The sequence below is a fragment of the Vombatus ursinus genome, unplaced genomic scaffold (genome assembly GCF_900497805.2).
Source record: "Vombatus ursinus unplaced genomic scaffold, bare-nosed wombat genome assembly UNPS02010193.1, whole genome shotgun sequence".
In the NCBI taxonomy this organism is placed as follows: domain Eukaryota; kingdom Metazoa; phylum Chordata; class Mammalia; order Diprotodontia; family Vombatidae; genus Vombatus; species Vombatus ursinus.
The window spans coordinates 6,354,782-6,371,486 of record NW_020949971.1 but is presented as its reverse complement, the minus strand read 5'-3'; the positions used below and the strand labels follow the sequence as shown (position 1 = coordinate 6,371,486).

Here is a 16,705-nt window from a genome sequence, read left to right as displayed (position 1 = left end):
TTATTGTTTTGTTTTGTTTTTTCCAGCATGAACTGTGGTTTCCCTCATGTAAGAAACTCCCTCCGCTGATGTTGGGCTAATTAATGTCTTCTTGAGTCTGAAACCAGCCCTTTAACAATTTTAGGTCAGAGACTTCATCAGAATTTAATTGTAGGGAAAATCATATTTCAAGAGCCTTTGATGTCATCACTGCGGATTCCCCTTTCATCCATGCAGATTTCAGTCTCTCTTTAGCCTAGGGAGAGAGAGAAAGAGAGAGAGACAGAGAGAGAGAGAGAGAGAGAGAGAGAGAATATGGGTGGACAGGCGATAGACAGATACATAGATAGATACAAAAATATATAGATACATACAGAGATACATAGAGATATAGAGAGGGATAAGATTGGATTAACAAGGAGATGTGGTTAGAGAGGTGGATGGATGGATAGATACATAGATACATAGAATATAGAGTGAGTAAACATTTAATTATACATGCGAGGGACTGTGCTACATGATGGAGATACAAATACAAGCAAGACAGTCCCTGGCCCCAAGACGTTTGCAATTCTAATGGAAGAAGACAGCTGGAGTGGATAGCTAGGGGAGAGGACGGTACTAGAATAGGAGAAGACAAGATCACCAGAGAGAGGTGAGGCAAGAGTGAGGTGAAGCATAGCTGGGATCCTTCCTAAAATGGCAGTCCCAAGGAAGGAGTCACCAGTCACCAGAAGCAGAGGGCCTCAGAGCAGAGGCCTTTAAAAAGAACTGTCCAAAAAATGTCTCTCAATGTCTCTCTCTGCAGGCATCCTGGTGACTATAGGATCAAAGCTTTAGAGGTAGAAGGGTTCTGAGAGGTCAGAATTCAACCCCTTCATTTTGCAGAGTAGGAAACGGAGTCTGGGAAGTTAAGCAACTTGTCCAGGGTCACAGAGATAGTAACTGTCTAAGAGAGGATTTAAAGCCACGTCTTCCTGACTCCAAATCCAGTGCCCTGTCTTCTAAACCACACTGTGAGGAGCCCTCTGACGTTAGCTAGGCCAGTCCATGGACAAGAGATGAAGGCCAATACCCTATCAGGCCTATACTGAGAGGCTGCTTGTTTTTATGATCAAGTAAGACCCGCAGAACTTATGCACTGCCAAGACAGCCCCAAGAACTCTGGGTGGCTCACTGCCCTGCCTCTGCGAGGTACCCAAGAAGCCCATGCCACAAGTGGAGCATGTCACTGGCCTTTTTTAACCCTGAGCCCACTTGCTCCATAGATCTCAAGGTACTATCCCTATAGCTGGTCCCCAGACCCTGTTTCTAAGTCCCTCTACCCCTAAAGTCCAAATTCTTAGGTGGTAAACAATAGAAATAGAGAAATTATTTTAATTACCCCCAATTTTAAATCCTTTCAATGAATCAACAAGCATATATTAAGCACTTACCATATGCCAGGTACTGTGCTTAGTATTAGGGATATAAAGAGTAGAAAAAAATGGTCTCTACCCTCAGATAGCTTACAGTCTAACCAACATGCCCATAGATAGGTATATACAAGAGACATATGGAGTTGGGAGAATGTATCCTTCAAAGCGCCAGGTCTAGTAGCTGGGGTGCAGGGGCTGGGAAAGGCCTTCTGGATGCTCTAGCACTGATGACAGATTAGAAGTGTTTTCCTTGCTCTCACTTAAAGTAGTAACTTCAAGGTGAAGATAAGAGGTGACTATAGATTTCAGGGCTAGAGCACTTACAGCGGTTAGAGAAAGGGTACAGAGGCAAACCACAGAGATGACAGACTCCACCATGGATCAGTTCATTTCAAAATGGCCCCAGAGTAGGGTGCCATTGATGGGGAAAGTCATCCAGCAGTTCACAGCTGAAATAAACAGTTGCCTTCATCTATCCTCACGGGCTCAGAAGATGGGGACATTTTAGGGTGCAATTTTGTCTTCGCACATTCTCCTTTTCCTTTCCATTTCTTGTCACATAGTAGGTACTCAGTAAATGCTAGTTAGCTGACTGGCTGACAGCTATTAATTATTGTTCCTTCACTATGACTCCAGGTCAAGTCTTAACGCTGTGTTTTCCTTTGTCAAGGGCAACCAGATTCTCAGTGGCTTGTCGATTGATGAATACAAGGCCACACTGAAAATGATCAAGCAGGCAATTTTAGCCACTGACTTGGCACTGTACATCAAGTAAGTGAAAAGAGCCCACCTTGGGACTAATGGCATTTCTTTGGGAATGTCTGGAACTGGGTAAAATTGTTCAGAATCTCATCTTGGGAACTTTATTTTAAACAATACAGACAATTTTAGAAGAGCTGTTTAACAGCTTAGTCTAACATAGAAAAACAATAAAGCTTCTTTCTTTGGCTTTATTTAACACTAAAAATGATAGCACATCCTTCGTGTATTTTGGATATGTATCCATTATGAGAGACAGCATGGCATATGGCCTAGAGAACTGGATTCACACTCTGGCCTATACTGGCTGTGCAAGCCTGGACAATAAGTTAACTCTTAGTGCACTCAGACGACTCCCTAAGACTACAGGTTACAGAGATGCTGCCCTGCCTTGGTAGAGGAAGTGTCCTATCCTGGGATTTCCTTATAACTATGAATCAAAGCTCTAATCACCAGTGCAGTCCCTGTCCTATCCATTATTACACATCCGGGCCTAAGTATAAAGTGAATAGTCAGTTTCTCACTCTTGCATACAATGGAAAGAGTCTCAGGCTTGGAATCAGAGACCTAGTTAGGCTCAAGGAGTCTTTCTCAGAATCTGATGATTTTACTATTTATTGAAACCCTCTGTCAAAACTACCTGGAAAACAGTGGCTTCTGGTCATGAGCCCTGGGAAATGTTGGGAAGGGAAAACAGTGGAAGCTGCTAGAAAAAATGAGGGGCCGTGATGACCCATGGGTTTTATCTATCACCCTCATTCATCTCTGATGACAGTGAAAGACTGGTGTTCCAGAATTCTTTGTCATTTAAGATAAATGCTTGTGCCTTTGGGAAGGGAGGAGGGTGACAAATTCTAATGACTTTTTGGTTTGTGCAGGGTTTACTGGGAATTTGTTGTTGTTCAGTCATTTTTCAGTCACTTCTGACTCTTTATGACCCCATTTGGAATTTTTCTTGGCAAAGATACTGGAGTGGTTTGCCATTTCCTTCTCCAGCACATTTGCCAGATGAGGAAACTGAGGCAAACAGGGTTAAGTGACTTGCCCAGGGTCACACAGCTAGAAAGTATCTGAGGCCGGATTTGAACTCATAAGTATGAGTCTTCCTGATTCCAAACCCAGTGCTCTATCCACTGCAGCACCGCCTAGCTGCCCATTACAAGGAATGGAACCCATTATGTTGGCATTTCCTTCTGTAGGAAATAAAACAGGTGTTTTATTCTGGTATTTCTTCTAAAATAGGAAGCCTCATGTAGTGGATAGAGAGCAGGTTTTGAGATCAGGTCAATCTGGGCTCAAGTCCCAGCTCTGGCACCTAGTGGCTGCGTGACCTTGAGCATCACTTACCCTCCCAGTCCTTGGGACAGCTCTGTAGGACAAGGCCCCAGAGAAGGCTTAGCCTGCAGTGGCAGGAGTTTTCTCGTCTCAGGATTTCCTGTGCCAGTGAAATCACAGGTCCCATCTCTACCCCCTGTTTTTTGTGAATCAAGACATTTCTTTATGGCAGCTGTCCACTGTCTCATACCAGAAAGCAGCTGTCCAACTGTAGGGCTTAGAGCACATCTGTGGTTACTCAGGGAACATTCCTGTTTATCTTAAGCACTTGATAATGAGGTCTTCTGGTTAATTGAATATCCTGGTTTACTAAGAAATACCATCTAGAATATTTTCGTATTTTTTCCACTATTTTACATAAGTTACAACTTAGCGATAAAACCCTCTCCATAAAACTGCCCCAAACCACTATTATCCACTTTGGTCCCTCTCTCTTAGGCTGATAGGATTTAGAGCAAAAACACATCTTAAGGTTCATAAGACGATGGACATTAGAGATCACTTTACCCAATCCTTTCTTTTTTACAAATGAGGAAACTGAGGCCCAGAGAGATGAAGTGTCTTATTCATGGTCACACAGGCAATAAGCAGCAGAGTGGAGATTTGCACCCAGGGCCTCTGACTGCAGACCTCCCATTCTTTCTAGTCTGCCCTCTGCCTTCTGAATTAATGCTTATGGAATCCTGCCATTTATTCATATAAATGAAATGTGTACTTTTCTTAGCTGGCAATAAAGACATGAATGTTATAAAGTTTGGCTCTTAATTACATAGGGTCTTGTCTATTATTTTAACACCAGACCGCAGGGATAAACAGCTCTGTCCCTGGAGTCAGAGGACCTGAAATTGAATCCTACCTCTTGACAGCTAACTGCCTGCCTGACCTGGGATTTCAGGTTCCTCATCTGTAAAGGGAAGGGTGTGAACGGGGCAACCTCTGAGATCCCTTCCAGTTCCAGATCTGTGGTCCCATAAAGCCAGGTGTATGACAAGGCCTGGAGATGCCGTCTTGGCTCACTCCAGAGAGGCCTGCATGTATTTAGAGGACTTCTGGTCCTTTCTTGCCCTAATATATGAGCCTATGATACTATGTATGTAGTCCCCCTTGGGAAACATTCTCCTTGAAATATTCATGTTTTCATATCTCTGGTCATTTCCCTAACTTAAGATGCACGCTTGATGATAAATTAATTCCAACTGGTTTCAAGAACATGAGGTTTCAATTACTAGTTTTCCCGATTTTATTAAATTTTATTTATTTATTTTATCAAATTTTATTTATTTATTACATTTTATTTTATTAAATAATTTTTGTTACATTTTATGTTATTAAATAAATTTTATGTATTTTATTAAATAAATTTGTCATAAAATTGTCATAACTAATCAAACATGTCCATTTATTTTGTAGGAGAAGAGGAGAGTTTTTTGAACTTATAAGAAAGAAACAATTCAACTTTGAAGATCCCCAGCACAAAGAGTTATTTTTGTAAGTCATTGTAGCATTCTTGAAGGCATGAGCTTTCCCCGCTAATCACTGTCTACTGTCTCATGTCACTGATGTGATGTCTGGTGCACTCAGTGACTATAGCCCTCCCGTCTGGTCAGAAGTCAAAAGCTGGAGCCAATAGGTCTGTGAGAGGGCTTCAAGATTTCCCATCAACACACTGCTTTTTCATTTTGGAAGTGCCTTTAAAATGTGGAGAAGTGGTGCCCTGGGCCTGTCTGAATGCCCCATCTCCTCCTCCTTAGGAAAAGAAGTAATGGAAATCCCCATCTAAAATTTCAGATACAAAGAGGCAGAGTGGTGGATTTCAGTTTTCCATACAATAAAACTTCCTAATAATTAGAGCTTCCCCAAAGTACAGTGTATTTATGGGGGTTGGGAGGTGGGATGATTTGAACTACTAGAGTTTTACAAGCCTGAAATTTGCTGAGATTGCAAATCTGGGAGACTAGAAGGTCAGTCAGTCAGTCAAAAAACATAACCATTTACTTTAGGAGAGGCACAGTGCTAAGTATGGAGATACAAAGAAAGGCAAAAATACAGTCCCTGCCCAAAAGGAGCTTAATTCTAACAAGACAGATAACGTGCAAAATAAAGTATGTATGAGAGAGAAAGAGAGAGAGAGAGATGGGTGAATAGATAGACAGACAGACATATATAGATATATACACATGTATATATGCATACAATATATTATAAATACTGAAATTTCACTTCTAAAGCAGCTCAAATTTTAACAAGGCAAACAACATTTCAAAAAAGTGTATTAGATATTATATGTGTATTTTATATCATATATTATAAATACTGAAAATTCCAATCTAAATTTTTAGATACAAAGAGGCAGAGAAGAGGATTTCTGTTTATATACAACAAAACTTTGGGGCAGAAAGGCCTAAGACACCAGACACCACTTTTCCAAATTTTAAAAGCACTTTTATATGATGTACAATATACTTTCTTTCTTTCTCTCTCTCCATATATATACATACAATACACATAGTATGTATTATGATATATATACAACATACATTGTATGCATGTATATGATATATATGTAATAATGTATCACACATATACATTTATAATATAATACACACTATACAGTATGTGTATACATATAATATACATATATAATACCTACAGAGAGAGAGTCAGAGACAGAGACATTATGAGGTAGTGGGTATAATGAAAGTTAAATGGACTGAGGAGGGCCATAGAATTAGGTCTTCTAATGTGGATGGGAAGCCACCAGAGGCAGCGGAGGGTTCTGTCCCCAAACAAAGCGGCATCACAACAACCTGAAGAAGAGAGAGGAGCCAGGAGGAGAGAGAAGTCATCGGTACCAAGTGCTATAGAGAATCAGTGGAGGGGACCCATTCAGAAAGGGAGAGGATGGAGAAAAGACCATCAGATCTGGCCAGGAGGGGCCAGCTCTGAAGACGACGGTTTCAGGAGAATGATGGATGAAGTCAAGAGCCAACCGGACCTCAAAAGTGACAAGGGAGACATCTGTCTTCCAGGAACCTTTCTCCGATGACCAAATAACCTCTCGTAACCAGAATGGCTTCATCACTCGAGCTGAGAGTCTAAAGAAGCCAGGACTCAATTTTAGTTTAGAACTGAGAAGTGTTTTGTTCCCTTGGCAGGTAAACACTGAGTCAGGTTCTTGATCAAAAAAAAAAAAATCAAGTGGACTTTACTCTTACTACTGCCAGGGTGATATAAAAGACTTTCCTCATTATAATACTTGTAAAATGCTTTGCAAACTTCAAGTGCTCTGTGAAGCTGGCTATTCCTCGAGTCTCTGAATTCTCCTTGCCTCTATTTGAAGAGTGTTAACAGAAGTTGCTCATGGGCCTACAGCTGGAAGGGATTTTGGAGATCATGGAGCCCAAGTCCCTCTTTTTACAGATGAGGAAATGAAGGCCCAGAGGATGTAGTTGACTCACCTGAGCTCACATGGCAAGTAAATATCTGAGGCAGGATCCAAACTCAGGTCTCTCTGACTCCAAGGTCAGCATGCTAGCCATTTATATCTATTATTTTAGAGAGAGAAGAAAAGGGTGAGGGAAGGGACTGACTTTTGATCCAATTGAAGGTGACCTTTCCTGTCTGGCCATGGCACTCACATCTAGTGTCTGAGGCATGATTTGAACCCAGGTCTTCTTAAATTCAAGAGCAGCACTTTAACCACTGCTCTCTGCACTCCTTCTCAGGCTTAATTCCCTTGATATTGGTAAATGTCAGTCAGTCGGTAAATGTTTACTAAGCACTTACTAGGTATCAAACATTGTCCTAAACCCCAGTCTGTGATAGATCTGCTTTCTTGCCCTAAATCCTTCTACTGCTATGGCTGGTAGGGTTCATTCAATCCAGAAGAACCCCGTGCACTCTATGTGAGCACCACTCTAGCTAAGTTTAAAGAGGCTGATCCTTAGAAAGTTGGCCCCCAGGCCATTACTGTCTTGATGAGACTGTGTGCATCAATGGAGGATATGCCTGCCCTGAATAAATCACAAATTCACAAGGAATCAAAGTAGAGGAAGACGTAGTGTGAAGGTGTTGCCTTCCATGGGCAAAGACCAGAATCCTTCAATGACTTGGTGGAGTCTTTGACCATTGCTGGGGTTGAAAAATTCATGCCATGACCAACCCAACCGTGAGCCCCCATAACCTTGGCTAGACTGGTATCAAATAAAAGTCCATGCAGGGCCTACAATTAAAACCATAGGATCATAAATCTAAAGCTAGAAGAGACTTCAGAGGGCACTTAATCCTACAGCTGAGGCCTGGTTAACATCTGCCCAAGTTATGACTTGCCCACGATCCCTCAGGTAGCAAGCAATTGCAGGAACTGAACCCAGGTCCTGACTCTGACTCAGTGGCACAATAGGCCTTTCCAGCATGATGGGGGCCCACACTTTGCCAGCAGAGTCTTCTCCATGCCGAGATGAGGGACCAGAGGAGGACTTGAGTGAACATCCCCTTCCTCAAAGAGTAACCAAAAGGAATTTGGTGTTTGTCTTTCTGCCCTCTCTAGAGCGATGCTGATGACAGCCTGTGATCTCTCTGCAATAACCAAGCCGTGGCCTGTTCAGCAGCGGGTATGTCACCAATTTGTATAACCATGATGGATTAGACAGCCATCCTAACAATACGTTCTGTTTCAGAGCCGGCTGAGGCCTTTGCGGAATATCTGCTGGGCTATTTTTAACAGTATTTACGAAGAATCGTTGGCTGTGCGCCATATTTTCCATCTTAAAATTCCTGTGCTACCTAATGCTAAATTCCATGGAGAGCCTATGTAAAGGGACAGACTCCCCTGCCCACTGTGCCAGATGTGAGGGGGCAGATCTTTTCTGCCCTGATTATGCCAATCGTCAGGTGGGAGACCCTCTGAGAATACTGAGATACCAGAGAAAGAGGGGTTCACACCAGTTTGGTGTAAAACCTATTAATATAGGTTTTATTAGGGTTGATTAGGTTAATTGGGGGAGTTTGCTCACAAGAGGCCAGTCATCCTGGGTCACAGCAGGACAAAGGAGCGTGGTGGATTCCCTCACCAAGCCCAGGCCAGGTCAGCTGTTACATAGAAATAGAATGAAGAAGGCAGAGTGCCACTGTGGCCCAGGGTGATGTGCAAGTGCTCCCATGGGATAGTTGAGGCTTCTTTTTCTGTTTACATTTACTTAAGGTAGTTTACCTTCTCCGTAGAGACTCAAGGTCATGTTCCCACTCTGGCCTGTGAAAGCAAAAAAGCCCGTGTCTCCCTGATCTCAAGTGCTCCTTGCCCTTCTGATTGGTTGGGGAAGCTCACTCCCACACTATTGTGGCTACTTTGATATTAATAGATAACCCTTATAGACCACTTTCTATAGATTCTCTCTCTTTGTCCTCACAACAGCCAGGTGGGTACTATTATCATTCTCATTTTACAGACAAGGAAACTGAGGCACAGGGGGGTTAAGTGACTTGTCCAGGGTCACATAGCTAGCAAATACCTGAGACAAGATTTGAACTAGTGTATTCCTTGCTCCAAATCCAGCTCTGTATCCACTAGACCACACTGCCTCCCTTGATAAATAAATAGATGTCATTTTATTGGTCATTACTGCTTGGTTTGCATTTTACCATTGCAATTGGGAAACTCAAGTGGATTGAGTGTTGAATGATTCTTAAAAACAAATTCTAGCCCCATAAATCTCTTTGGGATCTCTGCTCTATTTCAGATAGCAGAATTGGTAGCCGCGGAATTTTTTGACCAAGGAGACAGAGAGCGAAAGGAGTTGAACATTGAGCCCACAGTAAGTAGGGAGGCCTCCACTGGGTTACAGGGTCCCAAGCCTGTCCTTGATCCTTTCAAATTGGACTTCAGGGGTGGGGAACCACATGTGGCCTTTCATGAAGGGAATTTGTTCTGTGAAGTTTGGATTCAGTCAAAGAGCTGCACTTGAGGACCTAGAGGGTCACATGTGGCCTCGAGGCTGCAGGTTCCCCACCCCTGGAAGAGGAACTCAATTGACATCATCATTTTCTCCCCCATTAGAATGTAAGCAACTTGAGGGCAGGGACCATCTTGCTTTTTGCATTTGGATCCCTGGCACTTAGCACACAGCAAGCGCTTAATAAATGCTTTCCATTCATTCATCATTCCCAGTGTTCCTGGACCACCCTATTTGTCAGGTACAGAACACGGTCAGTTCTCTGTGGGATTAGACAGAAATGAAGGCTGGAGCTTGATTCCTTGTATGGTTGGGGCTGGCCCTCCTCAGCTAGCCCACTCAACTTCCATAATCCCCTCTCATACTGTCCTTTAAGTAAAGGCAGATTTGTCTTGGTTTGTTTTCAGGACCTGATGAACAGAGAGAAGAAAAATAAAATCCCAAGTATGCAAGTTGGATTCATAGATGCCATATGCTTACAACTCTATGAGGTACACATGGGAAAGCAGGACAATTCTCATCGTGCTATCATTATTATTTAATATTATAATAAGCATTTGTTATACTTTATATTATCTAGTATATTGTATATAATATTATTGTGTTAATATTGTATATTATAATAATTGTTGATATTATTGTTATGCCTGACAAATTGTATTTTGTCAAAAAAGTGCCATATGTGTTTGTTTATATATGTGTGTATATATACATATACATATACATATAATCTCGTTTGAGCCCCCCATTTGGACCCCTGTGAGGTCAGTGCTACAGGTGATAGAACTAACTCCCCATCTTACAGATATGAAAATGGAGACCTACAAAGCTTAAGTGATTCGCCCCGGGCCACCTTTTCAGCAGGTGTAGGAGGCAGGATTCCAACCCATATCTTCCTGACTCCAAACCCAGCACTCTGTCCACTAGGACACCGTCATGTTAATAATGCTGCCCCTAGGACAGAGGTTCTTAACCTATTTTTTAACCTGAGGCTGCTAGGTGGCACAGTGGATAGGGTATTAGCCCTGAAATTAGGGGATACCTGACTTCAAATCCTACCTTAGGCACTTATCAGTTGTGTGACCTTGGGTAAGTCCCTTAACCTTTGTCTGCCACAGTTTCTTCATCTGTAAGATGGGATCATAATAGCACCTACCTTTCAGGGTAGTCGTGAGAATCAGATGGGCTCATATTTGTAAAGCACTTAGCACCGCACCAGCACATGGGAGGTGCTTCATAAGTACTTGTTTCCTTCCCGCTTTACTGACGAGGAAACTTAGGCTGAGAGAGCCTGAGTTAGCATGCCTAGCATCCGACTTTTTCTGGACCTGGTCACTCTTCCACATGCCTCAGAGAGACAGTCACCAAGGAACACAGTGACATCGAGGGACCTTGATACACTGAGTGGCTTCCCACATAGCTGTGGGGCTCAGCTCTGACATAGAACTAGCATGGCCTTCTTCCAGCTTTTCCTCTAGATACAGAGCTGGGCGTTCCTTGGACGCCGTGCCCCTTCCGTTCCATCCTCATGATGATTGACACTGCTTGCTCCTCCCCAAACATCAGTTATTGCTTAATATCTTATGCCTTAATACCTTACGTATCACCTTTCGATTTAGTCATATCTTTTAATACCTTAGTTATTGTTTAATCTCATTCTGTAGACATTATCCTGCATCCATATGACTCCCGCCCTTCTCACTAGAGACATCATTAATTCTTGAGAAGCCCAATTCCTTTTGTCCTTTATTCCTTGTAGGTGGCTAGAAGGCTTCCTTACCATCTTTTCCTTCCTAATTCCCAGCCAACTAATCTTTAATCTTTAGAATGTGGGCACACCTCTCACCCAGCCCAAGGGTTGGACAAGAAACTGAACTCCGTTTTCGCTGCTTCCCATGGACCTCCAGGAGTATTGTCATACTTTGTCCTTGGACCTACACTGGTTTGGACCCAGGCTGACTTTGCTCACTGGTGGTTTAACCAGTTGGCCACTGGAACAACATCTATTCATCAAATGAGGATCCAGTAAGATGGTGACATGCCAAGCCTTTTGAAAACCTTCAAGTGCTTTGTGAATATTGGCCATGATGATGATGGTGTTGATAACAATGGTGATGATGATGGTGGGAGTGGGGTCGGGATGATGGTGGTGGTGGTGATGTTGATGATGATGATGATGATGACGATGGTGAAGATGATGGTGGTGATAATCATATGGTGATGATGATGGTGAGGGTGGGGTGGGGATGATGGTGGTGGTGGTGATGATGATGGTGGTGATGTTGATGATGATGATGATGGTGAAGATGATGATGGTGGTGATAATCATATGGTGATGGTGAGGGTGGGGTGGGGATGATGGTGGTGGTGGTGATGATGATAATGACGATGGTGAAGATGATGGTGGCGATAATCATATGGTGATGATGATGATGATTTTGGTGATGTGATGATGATGATGGTGGTGGTGCTGCTGCTGCTGCTGACATATCAGATCTGGAATTCAAAACTAGATCTCTAACTCTGTGAGGTACATGTATCATCAACCCCATTTAACAGATGGGAAGCTGAGGCTTAGAGAGGTCAGGTGATTTTTCCAGAGTGAAACAGTTTGTTAATGCAATGTTCAATGATGCACACTACATGAAGGATTCTAAGTTTGGCTAATTTTGAGTCGCTCTTCAGGCACGTTATTGAACTCAAGATGCCCCAGTGTGAAGTAAGAATTGCTTCTACATTTTCAAGTGTGAGGCCTGGGATTCGAACTCCTGGTCCCAAATGCAGGGTGCTTTCCACAGCATCTCCCAGTCTGTCATACTTGTTAGGTTGGGAATTAGAATTGGAGTTAATTTCTAGGACTAAGGCTACATGCTCCCTTCTATGCTTAATTAATCCAGTCACGAGACAGGCTTATTTGCCTTTTACTCATTACTGCCATTCATTTTGATGGTGTGTATGTGTGTATATACACATGTGTATATACATATATGTATGTGTATGTGTGTATACACACATATACATACATCTATGTATATACATGTGTATATACATATAGGTATGCATATACATACATGTATATATATATAAATACATACACACAGATCCATTTCCCATCATCATTACTCAGAAGGGCTCAGGATATCTTCTTTTTTGATCAAGATTTGCGATTTCGTCCATGTAAGGATCTCCTAGTGTTAAATACTCTCTGTACTATATATACACATGCATACAGAAATGCACATGCAAATAAATTCATGTAAAAGTAGAAATTAGTAAAAACATAGAACGTGTGTATATATTCATGTGTATTTTATGTGTGTTCATATGAGTATGAATGTACTTGTGGGTACTTTGTGTGTACATGTGTGAACACATATAAAAGTGTTTATACACAAATGTTTCTATATAAACTCATTTTAGCAATACTTGGGTCGTGTATTACAAGTGGGGTGTCTTTGAGCTTAGCCCCAGCAACAACCCAAATGAAACAAGCTCTGTGTGTATTGAGAAAGATAGATTTCTCCTAATTGTAATTCTTAATTTGCTAACGCTTGCGGGGTAAGCCAAGACCATCTGGCTTAACTCTCTCTTTTTGCAGATAAGGAGATTGAGTCCCAAGAAGAAATATGGACATGCCCCAAATGTCCCACATCAGCTAACCCAACCGCCTCATTTTAAAAATGGGAAAACCAAGGCCAAGAGGTTAAATAACTTGTCTAAGGTCTCAGAGTGAACTCTAGGACCCAATCCCTTGCCTTTCCCAGGCCAATGGCCTTTTCCAACCATGGCTGTTGGTGTTTGACCAAAAAGCCAGCACACAGAGAAGAGAAGGTGGCATAATAAGGCAAAAGGCAAAAGGAACCAAAGCAGAAAGGGCTCCCCACACCAGAAGAGTCCTTTAGCATTCATTTATTCCCCACCACCACCGCCATGTTACAGAGAAGGCTCAGCCAGGTAACTAGCCCAAAGCCAGAAAGGCAGGAAGGAAAGGAGTGAAGACCTCCTCCTTCTTTCTCAGCCTTCCTCCCTGCCCCCTTGCTGCCAAGTTCTCCACCAGAAGTGTGGCCAAAGATATCCCAACATTCTCAATCCCTCTCCCACGACAGTCTCGCCTCTAATCCAAATGACTCACTCTACAGCTCTCCCTGGTGGATGTGTTTGTACCTCTTCCTTTCCTGATCTGCATCCCAATGACTGATAGGCAGGCCCCCCCTACCCCCGGGAAGTGTCCCTGTGCCATGAGTCAATGAAGCTGGTATTTAATCTATAGAATTCCCATTTCACTTATTTTTAATTCTCTGGTGAAGAAAAAAGACAGTACTAAATGTGACAGAAAGGGAGAAAGGAGTTACTGACCATCATAGTCATCGTAGCCTCAGACTAAAGAAAACAGTGAATTTTTACGACAGAAGCTTCATTGTTACAGAGGATATGGTGGTGCAAAGAGCACTGCTTTAGCCAGGAGCCCTGGGTTCGAATTCTACCTCCTAGGTCAGCTTTAGCTCAGCTATTTCTTCTGATCTGACCTTTCTTCTTTGGGTGCCAGGGCTCGAGCGTTTAAGCCTTGCAAGTGGCTGCTGGTTAGAGGCAGCATGGCATAGTGAGGAGGGGACCGGACTTGTAGACGGGATGCCCTGGGTTCTAATTCTGCCTCAAACACTTATTAGGTCTGTGACACTGGGCAAATCACTTCCCCCCTCCTCGGGTCCTCAGTTTCCTCATCTGTAAAATGAGGCAGTTGTATTTCATGACTCCCAAGATTTCTTCTACCTCTAAATCTGTGATCCACGGTCCTCCCCTTTCTCCATGTCTCTCTGCACTCTTCTCTCTCTCCCCCCTCTCTTCTGTCTCTTCTCTCGCTCCCTCAAATCCCACCTACAACCACAAAACCTCCCTCAGTTCATATTTTCTTCCCAAATGCAGCCCCTCTCTGCAGTTTGGGCCAGGCCATCCTCTCACTGGAATTGCTCACTCTCCCTCCTAGTTCTCAAGCTCACTTCTCCACCTACAAATCAAGCAGCACTGGCCCGGAGGCATCTAAATATCCCCCATCCTGGAACTGTAGGCCCCTGTTTCCCTGGGGCCTCCCTGGGAGGACCAGCTGGCTGATGAGCCTCCCAGAACCTACCCCATCTCATTCTCAGGAAGACCCCTAGTCAACCCCCCACCCTTGAAGCCTTTAGCTCAGCAGGACCTGCTACAGTTTGTGCTCAGCTGGACCCCAATGCCATGAGGCCTCACAGCAGGGCCTGGACAGAGCAGAGGCGCCATTTCTCCAGCAGGATCATTGTGTGTGTGTGTGTGTGTGTGTGTATTCACGTATACACACACATGCATGGACGCATGAGAGAGACGATGCTCTTCATGTTTTTGTCCTTTTGTCCTAGGGTCATACATCTGTAAAGGGAAAGGCCCTTAGAGAACGTTGTGCACTCTTGATGACAAATCAGGAGAAGTTAAATTACTTGTCCAGGGTCCCACAGCTCGTAAGCCTCAGAGGCAGCGTGTCGGGTCTTCCTGACTCTAAGTCTGGTTTCCCATCCACGATGCAGGCTGCTTCCCAGGCTGTCCCCAAGCTTGACAGTGTCCGTACATTTCCACAGAATTTCTGATCAGTCCATCAGGAGCCCTCCTCCCAAATCACCAAGTGGGGGCTGCAGCCCTTGACTTGAGGCTTGGGGGCAAGGGCTCTGGCCGCCTCTTTCTACTTGTCTGATCTGTGCTTCTCTCCTCAGGCCCTGGTCCACGTCTCAGAGGCCTGCTTCCCACTGCTCGATGGCTGTAGAAAGAACAGGCAGAAATGGCAGGCCCTGGCGGAGCAGCAGGAGAAGAGCCTGCTCAACGGGGAGAGCAGTCAACCCAAACTGAACTGAGACCCTCTGGCAGACGAGCACGCAGAGTTTACGTTTACACAGAAGATGTCCTATTTTGTGATACGGACCTTTCCTAGACACTGTAGGAGTTGGGTATATCTTTTGCCACTGCTGTATTTTTTTTAACGTTTGGTTTTATTTTTGCACAACGTTGAAGGGAATAGTGTGACGTGTTTGGGGGGCCTGGTGTGTATCGTCTGGATGTGTCTTCATACCACTGAAGGGAGGTGGCCCGCCCTGCCCACCATGGCCACAGTTGGCGGAAGACCGGTCTTGATGCTAAGGTCCGGCAGCGGAGGTCTGGAGGTCTGGGGAGGCTCCGGTTAACCTTTGGCCCCGGGCTGGTCCACGCGTCCCTGGTGGTCTGTGCTGTGGCTGAATGCGCAGCTCTTCAAGAATGCTTGGCCACTTCTCTCCCTTCCTAGGGGAGCCAGGATCACCCATCCATTCCTTGGTGTTAGCAAACACAGAGGAGAGGAGGCTGTTGTTCAGGACTGATTTTGGACAGGGTTGGATTGCGGGGATTTGGGAGACGCGTTTATCAGCAATCGCAACCACGTCTCAACTCAACAACTTTCAGGATTCTAGACTATTGGGAAGGCTGTGACGTGCCTTGTGATCTATAGTGAAGGGAAACACGGAAGACACTCATTATGGTCAGATGGGATCTCAGAAGCCATTTGATCCAGCCCTCGCATTTTAAAGCTATGGTCACGGGCCCCCACAGCTAAGTGACTTGTCCAAGGTCACACAAGTAATAGACATCAGGGGCAAGATTCGAACCTACATCCATAGGGCCATACTTCTAGAGGATGAAGAGGACTCAGAAGCCCCCTACTCCAATTCTCCTATTTTACAGATAAGGCAAGTGGGGCCCAGGGAAGCTAAGTGACTTTCCCAAGGTCACGCAGGTAGTAAGCGTCAGAAGAGGAATTTGAACTTGAGTCCATAGGTCCAGAGTTAGAAGGGTCCATAGAGGGCACTGAGTACAGCCAACCCTTTCATTTCATAGATAAAGGAATCAAGGTGTGCAGCAGGTGACTCGCCCAGGGTCACGTAGCTAGTTGGCTTTTTAATGAGAAAGGTTACATTGCAGATGTCTGAGGGAGAAGGAATCTTTTGGTTAGGCAGTGGGGTTAAGTGACTTGCCCAGGGTCATGCAGTTAGTAAGTGTTACGTGTCTGAGGTCGGATTTGAACTCAGGTCCTCCTGAATCCAGGGCTGGTGCTCTATCCACTGTGCCACCTAGCTGCCCCAAGAAGGAATCTTTGAATAAACTTCAGGAAGTCCTCTCTTTCCACTGGGCACTGCAAAATCACCTTTCCCTCTTTAAAAAGAGTCTTACATCTTGTATCTTGAAAAATTAAATTTCAGTAATGTAAATCTCAAA

General features: G+C 43.9%; 1 protein-coding gene across 4 annotated transcripts in view; it reads left to right on the top strand.

Annotated features, from left to right (window-relative positions):
• PDE5A (phosphodiesterase 5A) overlaps positions 1-16,502 on the top strand; it is a 186,235-nt gene extending 169,733 nt beyond the window's left edge. For all 4 annotated transcript variants that reach the window (XM_027853712.1, XM_027853715.1, XM_027853714.1 and 1 more), the window contains exons 16-21: positions 2,068-2,168; positions 4,902-4,979; positions 8,041-8,104; positions 9,230-9,304; positions 9,850-9,933; positions 15,178-16,502. In XM_027853712.1, the coding sequence (XP_027709513.1) occupies positions 2,068-2,168; positions 4,902-4,979; positions 8,041-8,104; positions 9,230-9,304; positions 9,850-9,933; positions 15,178-15,315 (540 nt within the window). In that variant the 3' untranslated portion in view covers positions 15,316-16,502. The remainder of the gene's footprint in view (positions 1-2,067; positions 2,169-4,901; positions 4,980-8,040; positions 8,105-9,229; positions 9,305-9,849; positions 9,934-15,177) is intronic.
• Positions 16,503-16,705: the final 203 nt, after the last annotated feature.